This window comes from Macaca nemestrina, chromosome X (assembly GCF_043159975.1).
Source record: "Macaca nemestrina isolate mMacNem1 chromosome X, mMacNem.hap1, whole genome shotgun sequence".
Classification (NCBI taxonomy): Eukaryota; Metazoa; Chordata; class Mammalia; order Primates; family Cercopithecidae; genus Macaca; species Macaca nemestrina.
In genome coordinates this window covers 153662640-153682000 of record NC_092145.1, presented here as the reverse complement: position 1 = coordinate 153682000, position 19361 = coordinate 153662640, and the positions used below count along the sequence as shown (strand labels likewise).

The window sequence follows — 19361 nt, the reverse complement described above, 5'->3', positions numbered from 1 at the left end:
GCTGCCCAACTGCTGAGGGAGCACCACATAATTTAAGTTTTTATTTTGGTTAACATCCCACTTCTGCTGCCAGGGTCTGTTTTTGTCAGTGAAGACTGACAAAATCTCAGTGGATTCATACTTGAAAATTTGTTTCTTGCCCATGCAAAATCTATTGCTGGTTGGGTGATGCTCTAGGGAAGCTTTGCTCCATGAGGAGACTCAGGGATCCAGGTTGCTAGTATCTTGTAGTTCTGTCAATCTCAATAGATGGCCTTCCCAATAGCATCCACAGGAGAAAAGAGTTGAAGGGTCTCTTGAGGACTTTTCCTTACTTCACTGACCCAGGGGTCAGCATGTAGACCAGGCCCCACATCTCCACCCTGACTTGACATGGGGCTAAGAGGTAGTCTCCCCATGTCTTCAGGAAGAAGAAAATGAAATGGCCTTACTGAACATATAGCAGTGATTTTCCTACTGCGAGCAGTGATTTTCAAATTTGTTTTAAACCTGAGGAATATTTCAGATGAAATTTTATGAGCAGCTAAGTATGTCAGAGGGATAAAAGTTGCAGTGCTTGGGTTAACCTGGAACAGAGGACTGCATTTGGAAATTACTGACATTTAATAAAGCCCCATGGAAACCTCATGAACAGCTGGAGAGAAAGGGCAGACTCTGCAACAAAAGAATAAAAGAACATGTGAGCAAACACCTACTTAGTGCAGACTCTAGGCAAATTAATATTTAACAGACATTCGTAAGGAGAAAAATCAACACCAGCCTTGGAATTTTAAAAAAGAATTATTTGATATTACAGCTATGTGAGTGGAAGTGGAAGGAATTTGCCCAAGGTTATAGATAAGTGTAAACGAAAGGGGCTAATTTATTATGAAATTTGGATTGCAGACATGTACCACATAATAACATTTTGGTCAACAATGGACCATGTATATGACGGAGGTCCCATGAAATTATAATGGAGCTGCCTTATACAGCTGTATGTTTGTATCTTTTTTGTTTTTTGAGACAGACTCTCACTCTATTGCCCAGGCTGGAGTGCAGTAGTGCGATCTCGACTCTCTGCAATCTCCCCTTCCCGGGTTTAAGTGATTCTCTGCCTCAGCCTCTGAAGTAGCTGGGATTACAGGTGCCCACTACCACGCCCAGCTAATTTTTGTATTTTCAGTAGAGACGGGGTTTCACCGTGTTGGTCAGGCTGGTCTCAAACTCCTGACCCTGAATGATCCACCTGCCTCGGCCTCCCAAAGTGCTGGGATTATAGGCATGAGCCACCACACCTGGCCACATTTGTATCTTTTATACTGCATTTTTTCCTGTACCTTTTCTATGTGTACATATATCTAGATACACAAATACTTTCCATTGCATTGCAGTTGCCTGCAGTACTCAGTACAGTCACATGCTGTGCAGGTTTGTAGCCTAGGAGCAATAGGCTCTACCATATAGCCTGGGTGTGTAGTGGGCTGTACCATCTAGGCTTGTGTAAGTGCACTGTACGATGTTTGCAGAATGATGAAATTGCTTAATGATACATTTCTCAGAACATATCTCTGTCACTATATGATGCATGTCTGTACTTGAAGCATTGATGTGAAGTATACTGTTTATTGGTATTTTAATATTTTCATCAGAGAAAAATAGAGTAAAGAAAATCTATAGTTTGGTGTTGTATGTGTGTATGTGTCTGTATATATATATGTAAATACATATGTGTGTGTTTGTGTATATATGTGTGTGTGTGTGTGCTTTACACACATATGTATTTAACTTATAAAGAGATAAATTATTGAAATTGATTTCCAAGGGAAGCTATAGGAGAGATACATGTACAGCAGCAGCAAGTATTAATGTAAAGAATAAAGAATTTTCTGCCCAGGGATGGATAATAGCCACTAAAAGTCCTTTAAGCAACTATTTATAGGTCTGTCAGAATTCAGATAAGAAGTGGGCTATTTGTCATGATTTTCACAGGTTTGGGCTGACAGGCACATGCTGGAGGGGTTGTGAGCCGTTCTTGGGCAATATGCGTGTAGTCTGGGTGCCTGTCCTGGGTAAACGTTGGGGTCTGTGGGTAGCCATAGCTCCATCATGTCATGCCCATGCTGACAGCCTGTCTTACCCAGGTGCCAGAGACTGCAGAAACCTATCGGATTCTGCTCACAGCAAAATGGCATGGTGAAGGATGTCATGCAATTCCTAAGAGAGGAAGGAAGACTTCAAGCTGTCAGTCACACTCCTGAACATTTATTTCAAGTATTATTTGTACAGAGATATTGCGGAGTTATCAGTGCCCATGGTCAACCCACACAGCCAGAAGCAGGCATTGCAGGGCTGGCCACCTGCCTCCTGGGCATGGCACTTGGTTCAGAACTATGCATTGTAGGTGACCTTTGCTAGGCTAGTGTATGGTGGCATATAATACAGGATCACTATGACTTCCTGCAGGCAGACAAAGAAGGGAAAAGGGAGAGTCCAGGTCTACAGGGGTAGACAAGCGATACCTCAGACTTTGCATAAGGAAAACCCCGGAGATGCTTATTGCAGCTGAAGATGGCCAAGATGAACTCTTGGGACTGTCACAGAGTAGTTCCAAAGCGAGACTTTGCATCAGCATTTTACTAAGCTTCTCAAGACATTCTAAACTGGGTGTTTCATAGGGCACTCTGAGAAACACTGGGTTTTGTATATGTGTATGAGCTTTGGCTACTGTGCAGAAACACTGCAGTTATTTGTCACCTAGATTTTTCTAGAAGGTGATGCTGACACGTGATCTCATGTAAAAGCTTTGGAACTTTATAAGATATATTCAGTTATATCATCATCTAGTAAGATGCACACAGATATGTGATTGAAACAAAAGCTTAAGAAATGATCTTTCTCTTACTAAGGTGATTGCCCTGATATTTTCCACCCCATTTTATTCTATTTGTTGTTTTTGTTTTGTTTTGTTTTGTTTTGTTTTTTTGTAATAATCTGGTTTGGGAACTAAATTAAATTCATGATGTATCAATGGGTCATAGTCTACATGATTGACTATGCTCTTACCTAGTGTGCTAGCTTTACTGTATTTGATAAACAGGAGCATAGCCATTCCAAGATGGAGCAGCACTCTTGGGCCGGTCTATTTAAGACAGAAAACAACAGTGTGCTGTTTGTCAAATTTGCTGAGAAAGCTGGACATCCTTATATCAGTCTTCATCTACCACAAATCTCTCAAAACCAGACAGGGTGGAGATTAATACAGTGTCCATTAGACAATGGATAGTCAGAAATGACACTCGGCTTCCAGGGTGAATCACCTTGTATGACATGTATTTTGACAGAAATTATTTAATCTATTAGGTATATAAATATTCATATGATTACAAGGCATTCTAATGGCTTCCTCAGTATATAATTTTGAGAGGGGACCAAAACGAATTTGATGATCATGAGGATATTGAAGCCTGACAAGTTTATCTTGATTATCTCTAATTATTATTAGAGAGCTGAGATTTTCTTTCAGAACTAGAGATTTAAGATGTTCTAGCAGCACCACAGTTGGAGGTGATGGTTATTGAATTATAACAAAAGGGTTTTTTCTTCAAAATAGGTGATTCTAGTGTAGATGGCTATTGTCCACATTGGAGCACTCACTGCATAGTTAATATTAGTGAAAATGCTAGCATTTTGTACACTGTGATGCCATTCACAAAAAACTTCTTACATACATTATCTGAAGATAAAAGATTTAAAGCACGTTGTTACAATCATCCTTGAGTAGAGCTGTCTGTCTGCGTTAGATTAGTTATCTGATTCACAAAATATGATATCCAAGAGTCTTGAGAGAATGGCCTTGATATGCTACCAAAGAATCCTAACATTGGTGACACCACCATGTTCATAAAACATTCCTTCAATGTCTGAAGACACATTTATATGTGTTATTTCATTATCCAGAATATCCTGAGCAATTTAGCCAGGTCTTACCACCTTTGTGAGAAATGGAGGTAGAGTTATTCAGCAGCCGAAAAAGGAATGCCTGATCAAAGCAATGGTAGTATTAGTGGAATTTACTCAAATACTTTTGAATTTAAAAATTTCCAGTTGCAACTAGTGCCTTGTTTAGATACTTTAACATATATATGTATGTATATATATATATTTGTACACAGCTGCTTCTCAGTTCATCTGTCAAAGGTGGTGAGGAAAATGATTTAAAACTCCTACTTGTAAAATTTATAGGCTTTCTGTACACTGTGTTACTGATATGATTTATACTCAAGGGTTTGCTCCTGAGATGCTAGCTTGCAATATTAGGGTATGAATGACAAGGAGGCATAAGGCAAAGATGCTTCATTGGCTTGTGATTCTTGCAAATGAGGTCCACTTAGTCAAACCCAGTTTGTGGCCTGGGATTCCAAGCACATATTTTCAAGTTGAGGAGAGCGATGATTTAGAATATATAACCATCCATTCCACAGTCCCTCACCCTAATTGACTCATTCAGGGATAAATTTATCTGGGGGAGATGCTTCTATTATTAGAGAGCTGGATAATTAGCTCACCATATGTTATACGCTGTACAGTAATTCAGGAGATGGGTCATCCTGAATACACTTTAATTAGCCAGAAATCCTTGTTATTCTTGCATAAAGGAGTGAACTATAAATTTCTTAGAGATACCCAGCTCTCTGTACGTGCCCTGTAGGGTCATCCCATTATCACAGCTTTGGGATTTGCCATCCCTCTCTTCATTGCAATGCAAAACAGATCCAACTTAGGTGTACAGCAGAAATGGTAACACAGAATGGGACATGTTCAAGTGTAATGGACACTGTGGAGTGCTTGCCAATTATACGTCAGGTGCTGTGGATACACACATTATTTTGAGCACCTTCCACACCCATTGCTTCCTTCACATAACAACCTCATGAGGTCGGTAAATAGATGTCTTACCGTGGAGAAACTTTGAAACTGAAATCGTTTGAATGAACAAAGCTCCACAGGTAATAAAGAGTAGAGGCTGAATTTAAACAGAGCTAACTCAACCTTTTGAATGTTGGAATGCTTCATAAACAGTTGGGGGAATCATTTCCATCTACTCCAGTGCGGTGGACTTATTGAGTGAGGATTAGTCCGAGTGAGGATTAGCTGGAAGAAGATTAGGGTGTTATATGGGTGTCTTGACACCTTTCTCCAGATGGAAGAGTCTAGGTCCAATGCTCAAGGAAGGAGAATGCATCTCTGTAATTCTTATAGATAAGTTTCAGTATCAGTAGTGTTATCATTACTATGGTAATCGTGAAGTATCTGGATGCTCTGAAAAGAAAATAAAGGGTAAGGATGGTGGGTGAATGTAGCAAGTTAATTTTATTCACAAACAGCTTTTTTCTTTAGTTCAAGTCAAGGCTAATTTTTAAAAAGGTGTCACGCTGGTGGGTAGAATGAGATTCATGTTTTATGTCTTCAATAGAAAGAGATGGATGTTTGTCACTCTGCTTTGTGAAAAACCAGATATGTTGACCTCTTCTCTGAATTCGTTGAAGCAGTGCTTCATTGCTAGGAAAAATATTTAAGTTTAGGTAAATCACTTTGTGTTTTTCTCTGAAGATATATATATGCTCACTTCGAACAGTAAATTTCCAAGAATGGCAATGACTTTATACACATCCACATAATCTGTATAGTACGTTATACGTTTATGGGGTTTATAGATTTATCTGGAATTTGCCATTAGTATAAAGTTCTCCAGGCTGAAGTTTATTAAGTTGTTTCAATATATTAAATATATGTATGTATATTTTGAGATATTATAATTAGAATTTCAATAAAAGCTAGTAAGTTTTAGTCAAGCTCAATGTAGGATAACTCTTGTTCTTTATAAATGAATTATTTTAGCAAAGGATTTATGGATAACAAATCAAAAATTTGGAAATTATGTAGAGTTCTTTTTTAATCTCTGACTTCCCGGAGTGGTAAGATCTCCTGTTCTGACAACAATAAGCCCTGCTCCCTGACAGCTCTCCACAGAAAAAACACCAAAACATCAGCATGATGGAAAGTGTCAGTAATCAAGGGGTGGGGGGGAAACGCCTACATGAAAAGATTATACCTTTAGTGGCGAGCCATGGGGAAGAATCTCTCCTACCATTTCCTATGGTCTATACTTTAATGATAAATAAATACTCCTTTCTACAAGCATTGCTTGTGTAATCATAATTCCCTAAAATCTATGACAACTGATAAATATATTATTGGAAGAAGATATGACTTTTTGTCCTGGTCTATGTACTGCTATCACCATTTGGTACAGTCACAATCGTGAAATGCATTTATTGGGTGCCTCCAGCCTATCCTCTCCCATTTCCAGCTGGACTCCAGTGTAAGTGGCTGTGATGAATACCAGTGATTTGGCTCAAAGTGTCTTTTGAATAAAGGGATCTTTAGGAGGTTTCATTAGTTTCGATAATAGTGTAAGCCAGAAAGGAATGGGGTGATATTGATTTTAATTCATGGTAAGAAAAGTAAATCAGATTAAACATTAAGGGCAATACAGAGGGACACACACAGATGCTCATTCAAAAATGGAAAATTTAAATAATTAAAGAATTATCAAAAAGTCACATTATTCAGTAACTGTAGATAACACATGATTTGTTTCTAACTTTTGTGGGCCTATGGGATATGTATTTTAAAATGAGGGCAATGGGCACAGTGGCTCATGCCTGTAATCCTAGCACTTTGGGAAGCCTAGGTGGGAGGATCACTTGAGCTCAGGGGTTCAAGACCAGCCTGGGCAATACAGCAAGACCCTGTGTCTACAAAAAATAAAGTAATATTAGCTGGGCAAGGTGGTGTGTGCCTGTAGTCCCAGCTACTTGAGAACTGAGGTGAGAAGATTGCTTGATGCCAAGAGTTCAAGACCAGTCTGGGCAATATAGTGAGACCCTGTCTTTACAAAAAATAAGGAAGTATTAGCTCAGCATGGTCGTGCACACCTGTCGTCCCAGCTATTCAGGAAGCTGAGGTGGGAGAATCTCTTAAGCTCCGGAGTTGTAGGCTGCAGTGAGCGATGATTGCACCACTGCACTCCAGCCTGCACAACAGAGCAAGACCCTGTCTCTGAAAAAAAAAAAGGAGGGGAGGGCTTCTTTTTTGGATGAACCTCTGGTTTCAGGCTGAGCATATTGTAACAGTACAGGTACCGAGGGATGTTCGTCTTTTGCCATACTAGATCTAGTGGGTCCATGGCATTCTCAACTGACTGGGGCATAGATAAAGAATACTTAGACCTGACCCTGGAAATGCCTCTCCAGCCGTGTATTTCTGTGTCTCTGAATATCATACCTGTGAATAGCTCGAAAGCCTACATGTTTATGGAAAACATTCAAAAACGCTGTCATGCTATGTGAACCATTGAAAGCTACCTCTTTCTGGGAGCAAATTCTGACCCCTGCCAGGTTAAGATAAGTTCTCCTTCTCTGAATTCATTCTCTGCAGCACTGGGTAAGGGTACTTAAGACAGCTCGGACTAACCATCGATGCTCTTGTCTGAACTGTGGGTTGCTGATGGCAGGGTCCGTTCCAGTCTCTCTTTATATTTCTAGTGCCTGGTATCGTGTGTCAGCAGAACATTTGCTTAATAACTGCAAAACTCATAGATAGAAGACATGAACAGCTGGATGTATAAATCCACCTGCTGCACGCAGAGATGGTCACATGAAATTCGTGGGGGTGGCGGGGGGGTGGTGACTGTTGATACCGCTATCTGGTTTATGCCATACTCTAATTACCAGCAGCAGAAGGTATCCAGAAGGAATTCACTGACATCCCTATTTGCATTCCCGTTATTCCCTATGCCCACTGCAGTTGGAACAATACTACAATAATAAAGGTCAGACACTCAGATGAAGATTATTATTCTAAAGACCATCAAAAGTATACTTTATGACAGACAGAAACAAAATGCCTTAACCATCTTCTTGCCTGAATTTTCACTCCTGCCTCTATAGAATGTAAATCTTTTGATTCTGAGATCGGAATGATTACATGTTGCTGGAAAGGCTCAGGGCTGCCTTCTGTATTTTTAACAAATGGAGCGCAGGCATGTAGCAGCTGAAAGTTCTATCTTTTCGCACAGTGTGCAAGACAGTGGCAATAAATTTTCAAAAGAGTTGTTTACTGAAGTACTCCAGCTAATAAAAAAGGAGTTAAGCTGTTATTGAGAAATCTTTCTTCCACCAACTTGCTGATGTGTCATTCAGCTTTCAAGGTCATAGAGAGGAAGGGAGACCCAGATCTCCTTCCTGAGCCTGGGTGTGAAGCAAATGGTCTTTCCTGGTCTCTCAAAGAATATCACAAAGCAAGAATTCCTTCACCTGGGCACAGGCTGTCAGTTACACCCCAGGTGTGTGCAGGAAAGTCAGTGATTTATGTCTGGCTAGCCAACATTCCCATGCACCGTTGATTTCACTTCTGTTCCTGGATGGTAAATCTTGGAACAGTGTTTTTGCAAGCCAAGTATGCTTTTCTCTGTTTTCTGGGTTTGTTTTTGTATGTCAAACCTAATCAACTCTACTCGATGCACAGAGTATACATAAAGATACTGGTATCTCTGATGTCACCCCATAGGATGAAAAACCACTGCTTTATAGAGAGGTGATAGAAAACGGGTTCCATAAATATGTGAATTTTGATAATAAACACATTGATTCCCTTCTCCCCTTCTAAGGAGGATTCCCCTGCATTCCAAGACAAAGGTCACATTCTGTAGCCTTGATTGAACCCTGAAGCTCAGATCTTTGACTCAACTGTTCTTTCAGTCCTCATGAACCAGCTTTTATTTCAGGCTCTCTTATTTGCCGGTTGTGTCATCCTTATCATTTATTTCCTTATTTACACCTCACATTTTAATATGGCACAATTTTATGATCCTGCCAATCATGTTGATGGATGTCTCTTTCTTCTTCTTTTTTTTTTAACTTTTGAACAAGAGGACTGCTATCCAAAATTGGAGAATCCAAGTCGAAACTGGACTGAAGCCCAGTGCTGGGCATTTCAATCCATGCAATAGCTCTTCGTTCTCAGCAAATTCTGTCACTCACATCCTGTATGACCATGTACCGCGCTTGGGAGATTGACTTTTTAAGCTTTCTTATCTATTTTCCTTAACTTTAAATCTAAAAATAAATGGGAGAACAGATGAGAGTAAAATTGCAGTGAGATTGTTCTCATACATAATGTAACTCTCTATTTAGGAACACAAAGACTGTAATTTCATGTTCGTTTTGAGGAATCTAAGCCAGTTTAGGGGAACACAATCTGCTTCTGGGGAAGGAGGTGCAATTTGCCCAGGTGTGAATAAACTTTCCCCATAATAAGTAGAATGGAGGCTTCACAGTCTGCCCTGTGTGGCCAAGCTCTCTAACATACTGTGGCTCCGTTCAAGGGCATCTTCTCTTAGAAGGAGCCAAACACGTGGCTTGGTAGAGATGCTCATATGTAAGTCATCAGCTAGGATGACAATTCCAGTGCTTCCATCTAAGCAGTAGTATGTCCTCTTTTCTTTCTGAGATGTAACAGTGAATGTTATAGACCAGGTCCAGTGGGCTCTCATTGCTTGCCTTCTTATTCCAGTTCCTGTGAGACATGCATTGTGAATGGTTTATGTTGCATATGGTTTAGACTTCTGCCTAAGTCTCTTGTTACTTAGAAGGGATGTGGTTTATGTAACGGTTGCTCTAGAGCAAGGATTCCTCTGCAGAACTTCTGTTCTAAATCTCTTGTTACTTTGAAGGAATGTGGTTTATGTAACAGTTGCTCATATTCCTGTGAGATATTAACAGCATTTCCTTGTTTCATATTATTGTAAAAAAAAATTTGCCACCAAGTACTGGAATAATAAAACATGGTACTAATGATTACCAATAACTTGTTAGATTTGATCTGCCTATTTTCAGATAACTGGAGATGCCTGGCTTAGCTCTAACCCAAAGTGCTGTTTTGTGCTGATTTTCTCTTTCAAAGGAGTAGGGGTTAATAAATGTAAGAACTGACCTTAAAAATGAAGTGTTACAGCCATAGGTGTGAGCAGTTCGAGGAGCCCAAGGTATACTAACATTAGCAAAATACAAATGCATTTAGAAAAGCATACATCTGTTTATTGTTTCCAGGAAAACTTATTAATATTTGTGACACCCAGTCCAAAATTTGGAATGTTTTTGGCTATCATGAGAAGTTAAGGAAGCCAGAAATACATAGAAGAAAAATTAATTTAACTACATATATATATATATAGTCTTCTGAACTTTTACTGGCTGGTAAAGATATGGACCATGGGAGATGACCCCGTAAAAGTAAGAAGAGACTTAGGAGAGAAGTTCTGCAGAGTAGTCCCTGCTCTAGAGCAACTGTTACATAAACCATGTCCTGTCAAAGTAACAAAAGACTGAGGACAGAAGTTCTGCAGAGGAATCTCTGTTCTAGAGCAACTGCTACATAAACCACATTCCTTCAAAGTAACAAGAGATTTAGGACAGAAGTTCTGCAGAGGAATCCTTGCTCTAGAGCAACCGTTACATAAACCACATCCCTTCTAAGTAACAAGAGACTTAGGCAGAAGTCTAAACCATATGCAACATAAACCATTCACAATGCAGTTCACATTGCATTCCCAAGGCCCTGTCATTCACTTGACTGCTGGGCGGGGCTGCCAATGCTTAGAAAGCAGATGTAATATTTCATCCAATAACAGATTTGCTGAATTTCTGCCACCTGCCAATCACTTTGCAGGTGTCAGGAACACCATGATATAAATGACATTCCTGCCTGGTGGTCTGGTGGGAGAAGAGAGCACATAAAAGACTCTGGTGTCATGGAACACATGCTTTATTAGCATTTGCTAATAAAAATTGAATCTCCAGGCTGGGTGCAGTGGCTCATACCTGTAATCCCAGCACTTTGGGAGGCTGAGGCAGGAGGATACCTGAGGTCAGGAGTTTAAACCAGCCTGGCCGACATGGTGAAACCCCATCTCTACTAAAAAAATTACAGAAATTAGCCAGGCATGGTGGTGTACACCTTTAATGCCAGCTACTCCAGAGGCTGAGACAGAATCGCTTGAACCCAGGAGGTGGAGTTTGCAGTGAGCCGAGATCATGTCACTGCACTCTAGCTTGAGCAACACAGCAAGACTCTATCTCAAATAGAAAATAATAATAAAATAATAATCTCCATACGCTAGAACCATGCCTGGTCTGTAGGAGATGCTTAACAATATTGTTTTAGGGTTCCCTTTTCTGAGCCCCAACAGGGCAACTAGAGAATACTGAAGACAAAGAGGAAATGGCCAGCAGAGAATCGTCTCTCAGTCTCCCCTGAGGCTAGCCACACAGACTAGAATCCCTCTTCCCCAAAGCATAAAAATAGTCAATGTATTGTATATTTCAAAATTGCTGAGAGAGTAGATTTTAAATGTTCTCACCTCAAAGAAATAACAACTATATGAGAAAATGAATATTTTGATTAGCTGTATTTAATCATTCCACATGGTAAACATGTATTATTGCATTGTCCCCAACAAGTCTACACAAGAATTATTTGTATATGTCAAATGATACATATATATACAAAATTTGTATATATATTTGTATAATTGTTTGCATATATCAATTACAATTTTTAAAAGGTAGTCTTTCTAGTAGTGTGTGTATGTGCATTTGTGTATAAAATTTTTTCCCAAAGAAATACTATTTTCAAGGTGCTTGAATTCATATTAGTCACCATATAGAGAAGGAAGAACAGAATTCAACAACAACAACAAAAAACAAATACAGGCAATTTTCTTTTTTTTTTTTTTTTTTTTTTTTTTTTTGAGACGGAGTCTCGCTCTGTCACCCAGGCTGGAGTGCAGTGGCCAGATCTCAGCTCACTGCAAGCTCCGCCTCCCGGGTTCCCGCCATTCTCCTGCCTCAGCCTCCCGAGTAGCTGGGACCACAGGCGCCGCCACCTCGCCCGGCTAATTTTTTGTGTTTTTAGTAGAGACGGGGTTTCGCCGTGTTAGCCAGGATGGTCTCAATCTCCTGACCTAGTGATCCGCCCGTCTCGGCCTCCCAAAGTGCTGGGATTACAGGCTTGAGCCACCGCGCCCGGCCAAATACAGGCAATTTTCTAGTAAATCTCTTCCTGAGTTGCGTCTTTGGGGGAAGTCTCAATAACATAATTCTTCACCTACTGATCCATAGAGGGTAACAATAAGTCACTTCATAGAGGCACAACAGAGACTTACCTTTCTCTGACAGAAGATACCATATTAGGCAATTAACTTGTAGTACTTTGTGAATTTTCAAATTGCCTGCTATGATAATAGGTGGATCCTAATCAGAATGATGGCAGACATACTTACATTATCCGTGGTCTTTTTTTTCTCCCTTTTTTTTTTTTTTTTTTTTTTGCAGGAACACTGAGACTCCATTCCTGCTTGTCTTGTCCTACCTCCATGTGCACACGGCCCTTTTCTCCAGCAAGGATTTTGCCGGCAAAAGTAAACACGGAGTCTACGGGGATGCTGTTGAGGAAATGGACTGGAGTGTGGGTACGTTTCTCCTCAGTGAATTCTTAGAAAACCAGTAAGTCTTTGCCTCCTTGTGTTTTCTTTCCTGTGTATTTCCATCTATGTTGCTGATGCCTTTAGAGACAGCAAATGTATGGGGTTTTTTGAAGGTAACCAAAAATGCATTGATCCTGAAAGGTAAATAGAATACAAAAAGTACCTTCACCAGTCCAGGCAACATAGGGAGACCCCATCTCTACAAAAAATTAAAAAAAAAAATCAGCTGGGTGTGGTGGTACATGCCTGTGGTCCCAGCTAGTTGGGAGGCTGAGGTGGGAGGAGGTCTTGAGCCCAGGAGATTGAGGCTGCACTGAGCTATGATTGTACCACTGCGCTCCAGCCTGGGTGACAGAGTGAGACCTTGTCTCTTAAAAAATATATATATCTTTACCCTCTTGTGCATGTCTGCAGCTGCCAGTGGATACATTTCAGGGGAAGTCTAGTCTGTGGGCTGCAGATGGAAGAGATTCATGGAGGAAAGGAGACAAAACTTTAGTCCTTATTATCCCTTATTCTATCAACAATGAAATCTGAACAATGCCTCGTCAGCAGTTAGATGTGTGATGGATTTTGGATCCAGAATACCTGCAGCTGGCTACACACTTCGCGAGGCTCTCAGGGCAACAGTGACGAGGTCCCTTGTGTTCTCCTTGCTGCATCTAAGGATGGCAAAGCTTTCCTTGTTCTCCAAACTCCTTCTCTCCCTTCCTGAGCAAATAACCCTATTTCTAAGAAACGTGGCATTTTTCACTGACATTGGGAAGACTTCCTTACTGAAGCTTTGTTTAAGTTAAAATGCATGTCTTCCATATCTACAGGACATCATCATCCCTCTTGCAGAGCTCAGAACAAAACAGAACAAAATTTGTTCTGACAATCACCATAGTGGGTGACCACCACCACCATCAATTTGCTGCTTTAAACAAACAAATATAACTGGGAAGCAGAGCTCAGAGGTCCCAGGGTGGGGGATTACACCTGGGGTCTCTTAGCTGTACACAGCTAAGGAGTTGGCTAGCATGCAACCTCGTGCGGAATGAGGTAGGGAAGGCCTTAGTGTGTGAGTTACGCAAAGGAATGAAAAATCAGCATTCCAGTCCACTTGGAACTTCTCACAATTTCAAGTCTTTTCTAGCAGCATTGCCTCTTACTTTTACATTGCTGGGCCCATCTGGATAGTATCAGAGTGACAGAAGAGACCATTTTGTCCGTATTCCAGTACTCACTCAGGTTGCTAAAGATTTTCATATGTTTGTTTCCTTTTACTTTTTCTCCCTTTCATTCTTCTCTCCATTTCTTTTGGTGAACTAACTCAGTAGTCTCTAACCTTTGGATCCAGATGTTTTGGAAATGCATGAAAGTTGCTTCCCAGTTATATTTGTTTGTTTGTTTGTTTAAAGCAGCAAATTGATGGCAGTGGTGGTCACCTACTATGGTGATTGTCAGAACAAATTTTGTTTTGTTTTGTTTTAAATCATGGAAGGAGCACCTTCTTAAGAAACAAGACTGGACTCTTCTTCCAGCTTCTAGATGTTTCTGTAATTATCTCTGTGAACTTGGGAGAAGTTTTACATCTTCAGGCCTCTCCTCTATCATCTTGATAGGAGGATTCAAATTAGGCAAGTTCTGAGGTTCTTTTTTCTGTGATAGTCTGTGATTCTATAAAGTAATGAGAGTGAGTACCATTTATAATAATAACTAGGAAAAACAAAACCAGAACATTCTCTCTAACAAGATTTATAAGAAGAGTACATTACGCTTATGGCTTGTACATATACCAGTACAAGCCTGCATCCTTTTATTTTTTCCTTTCTAAAATGTTGCACGTAAATCAATATATATTTTTCACATCTTAGTAGTGTAAATCAGTAGAATATTTTCTCTCTTTAATGAGTGTTCTATTTTAATGTGTCAGGCTGCTTATGCAACTCTAAGACTTCTGTTGGCTATCAAGCAACCTCACACTGATCTCATCACACCTGTTGATTACATTTTATTTAATTAGCACGGCATACATGCCTGACTCATTAGAAAGTTTAACTTCCAGTGTTGTATCACTACTAGTTCTCTCTAAAGTATTTGGAGAGTATTTTCAATCTTCGAGACCTGCCTTAGCCCCTGATTTATAGAAGATTGTGTTTGTTTTGTTTTGTTTTGTTTGTTTGTTTGTTTGTTTTTGGCCAAAAGATAAAATCCTTCCCCCAAGCATTCCATGAATTTTTAAGAAACTTTTTGTTTTTTTAAATCTGATACATATGAGTGTTCTAAAGAATATTTCTTCTTTCCAAGAAGGGCTTTTCCTTATTGCACAGGAGGGGACTGTTGCATTCTGAATAATTATGTAATAAAAGAAAAGGGGGAGATTTGCTTAAGAAGAAACACTCCCTGCACAAAGGAAAACTGAGATGGAAGTGGTTAACTAGTGAGGGCGCATCTCAGTCACTCCGAGCATGTTCTCTCCACATGTTTGAGGGCTGTGTGATTCTATGGATCATCACTTTCTCCCCCGCAGGTTTCTTTAAGCCTGGAAAGGCATATTCAATGACCAAGAGCCTTTATTATGTAACTGTACACCAATTCTACTGCCCATGATTGTGGCTTACTGCCTTATCCTTAGCTGAGTGAGTGCTGTGTCTCATATTGTTACAGTAACTAGAGAAAGACTGACTTCCTACAGATGTTGTGAGAGCTACAGAAGGGGCTTCTCAGTACAACCATGCAAGGGCAGTTGAAATCCAGGAGATATGATTCTTCTGTGCGAATTCACGGGGTGGTCAACATGATTTTAATCATCAGAGTGACTAACATTGAGAGCTGGCCCCATACTGGGCCCTGATAGCACATGTATTTGTGGGAGCCGTAGGCTTTTGGTCCCATAAAGGTTGTCAGGAAATCACTGGCGTGAGGCAGATTGATTCATAGGGGAAAAGGCATACTAATTTATTGAATGTGCGTACACAAGAGCCTTCATAATGAAGACCCAACCTCCCAATGGGGTCCAGAAGCTTATACACCATCCTGAGGTTATAGAAAGGATGGGGGCTTGGGCCAGGCATGGGGGCTCACATCTGTAATCCCAGCACTTTGGGATGCTGAAGCAGGCAGATCACCTGAGGTCAGGAGTTCGAGACCAGCCTGTCCAACATGGTAAAACCCCGTCTCTACTAAAAATACAAAAATTAGCCGGGCATGGTGGTGCGTGCCTGTAATCCCACCTACTTTGGGAGGCTGAGGCAGGAGAATCACTTGAACCCAGGAGGTGGAGGTTGCAGTGAGCTGAGATCATACCACTGTATTCCAGGAAAAGAAAAAAAATATATATATATATATATATACACACACACACACACACACATATATATGATGGGGGCTTGGATCCTGGTAACACAGGTTATGCGGATCAGGGAGAAGAGTTCTGTTGAGGGGCAATAAATGATTGCTAGGGAGAATTATTGATACAGGAACAGAAATTAACTTGTAATTTAAATGATCCTTGGAGATCGTACTTGGAAAAGGGTCTCCTCGGGGGTAGTCATATCTTGGTCTTCTTTTCTGCAATAGACAATGAAATTACAGGGAGGGGAAGGGAAAAAAAAGTTCTCCTTGAGGGGGTCTGGATCTTAGGCAGATAAAAGAACTCCGCCTTCTATGGGAGAAACTGTGTGTGGGATGAAGGGGAGGTTAGAGAAACTTGAGGCTTCGTCGGTTTAGCATGTCAAAAGGCAATCTTTGGGGATATCAGTTTCTGAGTCTCAACATCTTGCCTCATTTTGTGCTGCCAGTGGTCCCTGTGCAGCAGGTGATGTTCTCATCATTCCCATTCCACAGGTAAGGTTAGTGAGGCTTGCAGGTTAGGTACACCCACCTCAGATTACAGAATTCATAATGGATGAGCATGTGTTCAAATGCAGGTGTCCCACCTAGAACCTGAAATCTACACCACTTTATTTCTTTTCTTTCCATGTAGTAAGAAAGCGTGCATCATGTCAGTGCACAATCAACAACATATCTCCAGGAAAGATCTAGTTCATTCATTAGTCATGTTGACTGGTTGCTAACTGTGTGCTTAAATGTTTTTTGGCAGTGCAGGGTGGGAGTAGGGTGCAATGATGATAAGACTATAGGTTTAGGGGAGAATGTTCAGCATACAAGATACTAAGAAATGTAAGATTCTTTCAGGAGATCCTATAACAATTCAGGGCAGAAAGTGAGGAATGTCCTGAGGGAGGTGCAGATAAAGTGCTTGAACAGTTTGGAAGCAGGAAGAGCAGGGGTGCTGTGCATGTTGGATGTAGCAGCCATATCATTTCAGCAGGACACACCCACAGTGGAATTCTTTAGGCAATCATGGTGCTATTGCAAAGTCTGATGTTCAATTCCAGTTAATTCTGAAGCAGCCCAAGCATCAGGGAGGAACAAATGTGTAAAATTTCATTGTTCTCCAGTATGCAACAAGCATTTTGGAGGCGTGTCCTTCTGGCTGTTTCTCTTCCTTTGGAAATAGACTGACATTTTTCATAAACCTGTTCATGGTTGGGGGTCACATGGAAGGACGGATGTAGTTCTGACCAGGGGTTTCTTATCTACAGCTTACACCATTATATCTATCACAGCTAGTCTGTGAAGTGGAATTTGCATGCAATCAGTGTTCACTCAGAGCCCTGTGCTATTAATAGAACCACATGAAGGAATCATAAATCAGCCTTTGCTCAGGATTAGACTAGCAAGTTCTATACTATTACAAAGAAACATTCAAGCAGAGAACAAGAAGGTGAATGCTAAAACAAATATCTGGCTTCCAGTCAAACATTCCTAGCCAGGTGTGGTGGCCTATGCCTGTAATCCCAGGTGGATCGCCTAAGGTTATCAGTTCAAGACCAGCCTGGCCAACATGGCGAAACCGTGTCTCTAATCAAAGTACAAAACTTAGCCAGGCATGGTGTCACATGCTTGTAATCCCAGCTACTTGGGAGGCCGAGATGGGAGAATCACTTAAACCCGGTAGGTGGAGATTGCCATGAGCCAAGATTGTGCCCCTGTACTCTAGCCTGGGCAACAGAGTGAGATTCCATCTCACTCTGGACATTGCTACTGTACCCTCTGGGCACAGAGAACCAACCTGGAGGAAAAATAAGTGGTGAATTCATGCAATGAGCTTGGGGGATGTTACAGAATGAATGCGTGTTTACCATGCCTGACATTTAGTCAGTTGTGTGCAACTCAATGTAGCAGCACGGACCATGCACTCAACTCATCTTGAGGGATGGAGAATAAATTGGAGAGCCTCTTTTGTAAGAGCTCAGGATTGTGTCAAGAACCTCAAGAAACACAAGAAAACTCTGGCAATGGGGAAGCATAGGTATTGGTCTAAGCCCTTCAAACTTGCAGCATAATTCTAAGCAGGGCCTGGATTATCAGACATGGTTGTAATGGATTATCCATTTTAAAACAGACTCTTTCTAGGAGGTTTGGACTACAATGATTGTGAAAGTATGGACTGTAGCATGCCATGAATAACCCCTCTGTAAATAGGTTCATTTACATGGACAAAAGTCCTCTGATTCAATGTATGTAGAAGATACCTACTTTTAGAATCTGTAGGGGCCACGGGGAAAACTTCCCCTTCACCCTCTGAAGTTTCTCTAAAAATCAACTCACAAAACGCAGATTAATTGAAGAAAAGTCATAAAAACTGTATTAACCTGCACACAGGGAGCATCACAGAGTGGTTACATAACACTCTGTGGGATAGCGAAGCTTGTATACCATATTGAGGTTACAAAAAGAATGGGAGCTTGCATCATGGCAGCCCTCTGATAAAATAAGTGGCAAATGGTTTGTTTGTTTGTTTGTTTGTTTGTTTGTTTTGAGACAGGATCTGGCTCTGTCACCCAGGCTGAAGGGTAGTGGCTCAATCTTGGCTGACTGCAGCCTCGACTTCCTGGGCTCAAGCAATCCTTCCACTTTAGCCTCCTGAGTAGCTGGGACTGCAGGTACGTGCCACCACACCCAGCTAATAATTTTATTTTTTGTAGAGACAAGGTCTCACTATGTTGCCCAGGCTGGTCTTGAACTCCTGGGCTCAAGTGTTCCTCCCACCTTGGCCTCCCAAGGTGCTAGGATTACAGGCGTGAGCCAACATGCTTGGCCAGTAAACATTTCTTTCAGATCTTTAAGGTGTAGGACTCTCATTTCATGTTTACTAGATCTGGAAGAGGGAAGTCCTGGTTGCATGAATACAGAGTTTCTACAGATGCAAATCTCCTCCACAAAAACAGCTCTCCTTGCAGGCTCTCTGACAGCCATCTCAGCATATATGAAATTAATATATTTTGTGGTAAAATATTTTGATTTCCTTCAAGTTCTATAGACCAGGTACACATTAGGTACTCAATAAGGAAATTTTAAAAGTGAAAGTGTGGAGGTCAGGTGCCTGATATTTGCAAGGCCTGATCTAAGGTGCCAGGAATTACTAGGAGCACAGATATAAATAAGGTTGACTTGGCTTTCTCCTATGTATGGAAATAGTAGTCCAACCATGGGCATGGATGAGATTGTTCTGCAAGAATATTTAAGTCAGTTGAGCAACTTGTGACCCACAGTTTGTTTCCATCTAATCCAGGGTAAGAGTTTGGAAATCAACCTTCATGTCTCTCCTTCTCAAAAACTGTAAGACCCAAAAAAGCAAAAGCCCATGTTCTCTTTGACATTCTTTGTCCTATACAGAGTCTAGCTTGGATCTTAAGGCTGTATATTTCCCCTGGGATTT

General features: G+C 40.8%; 1 protein-coding gene across 8 annotated transcripts in view; it reads left to right on the top strand.

The window, feature by feature from the left end:
• The window catches only part of LOC105478088 (steroid sulfatase), a 428088-nt gene that overhangs the window by 113475 nt on the left and 295252 nt on the right, over positions 1 to 19361 (top strand). For all 8 annotated transcript variants that reach the window (XM_071089045.1, XM_011735064.3, XM_011735060.3 and 5 more), the window contains one exon: positions 12438 to 12574. In XM_071089045.1, coding sequence (XP_070945146.1) covers positions 12438 to 12574 — 137 coding nt within the window. The remainder of the gene's footprint in view (positions 1 to 12437; positions 12575 to 19361) is intronic.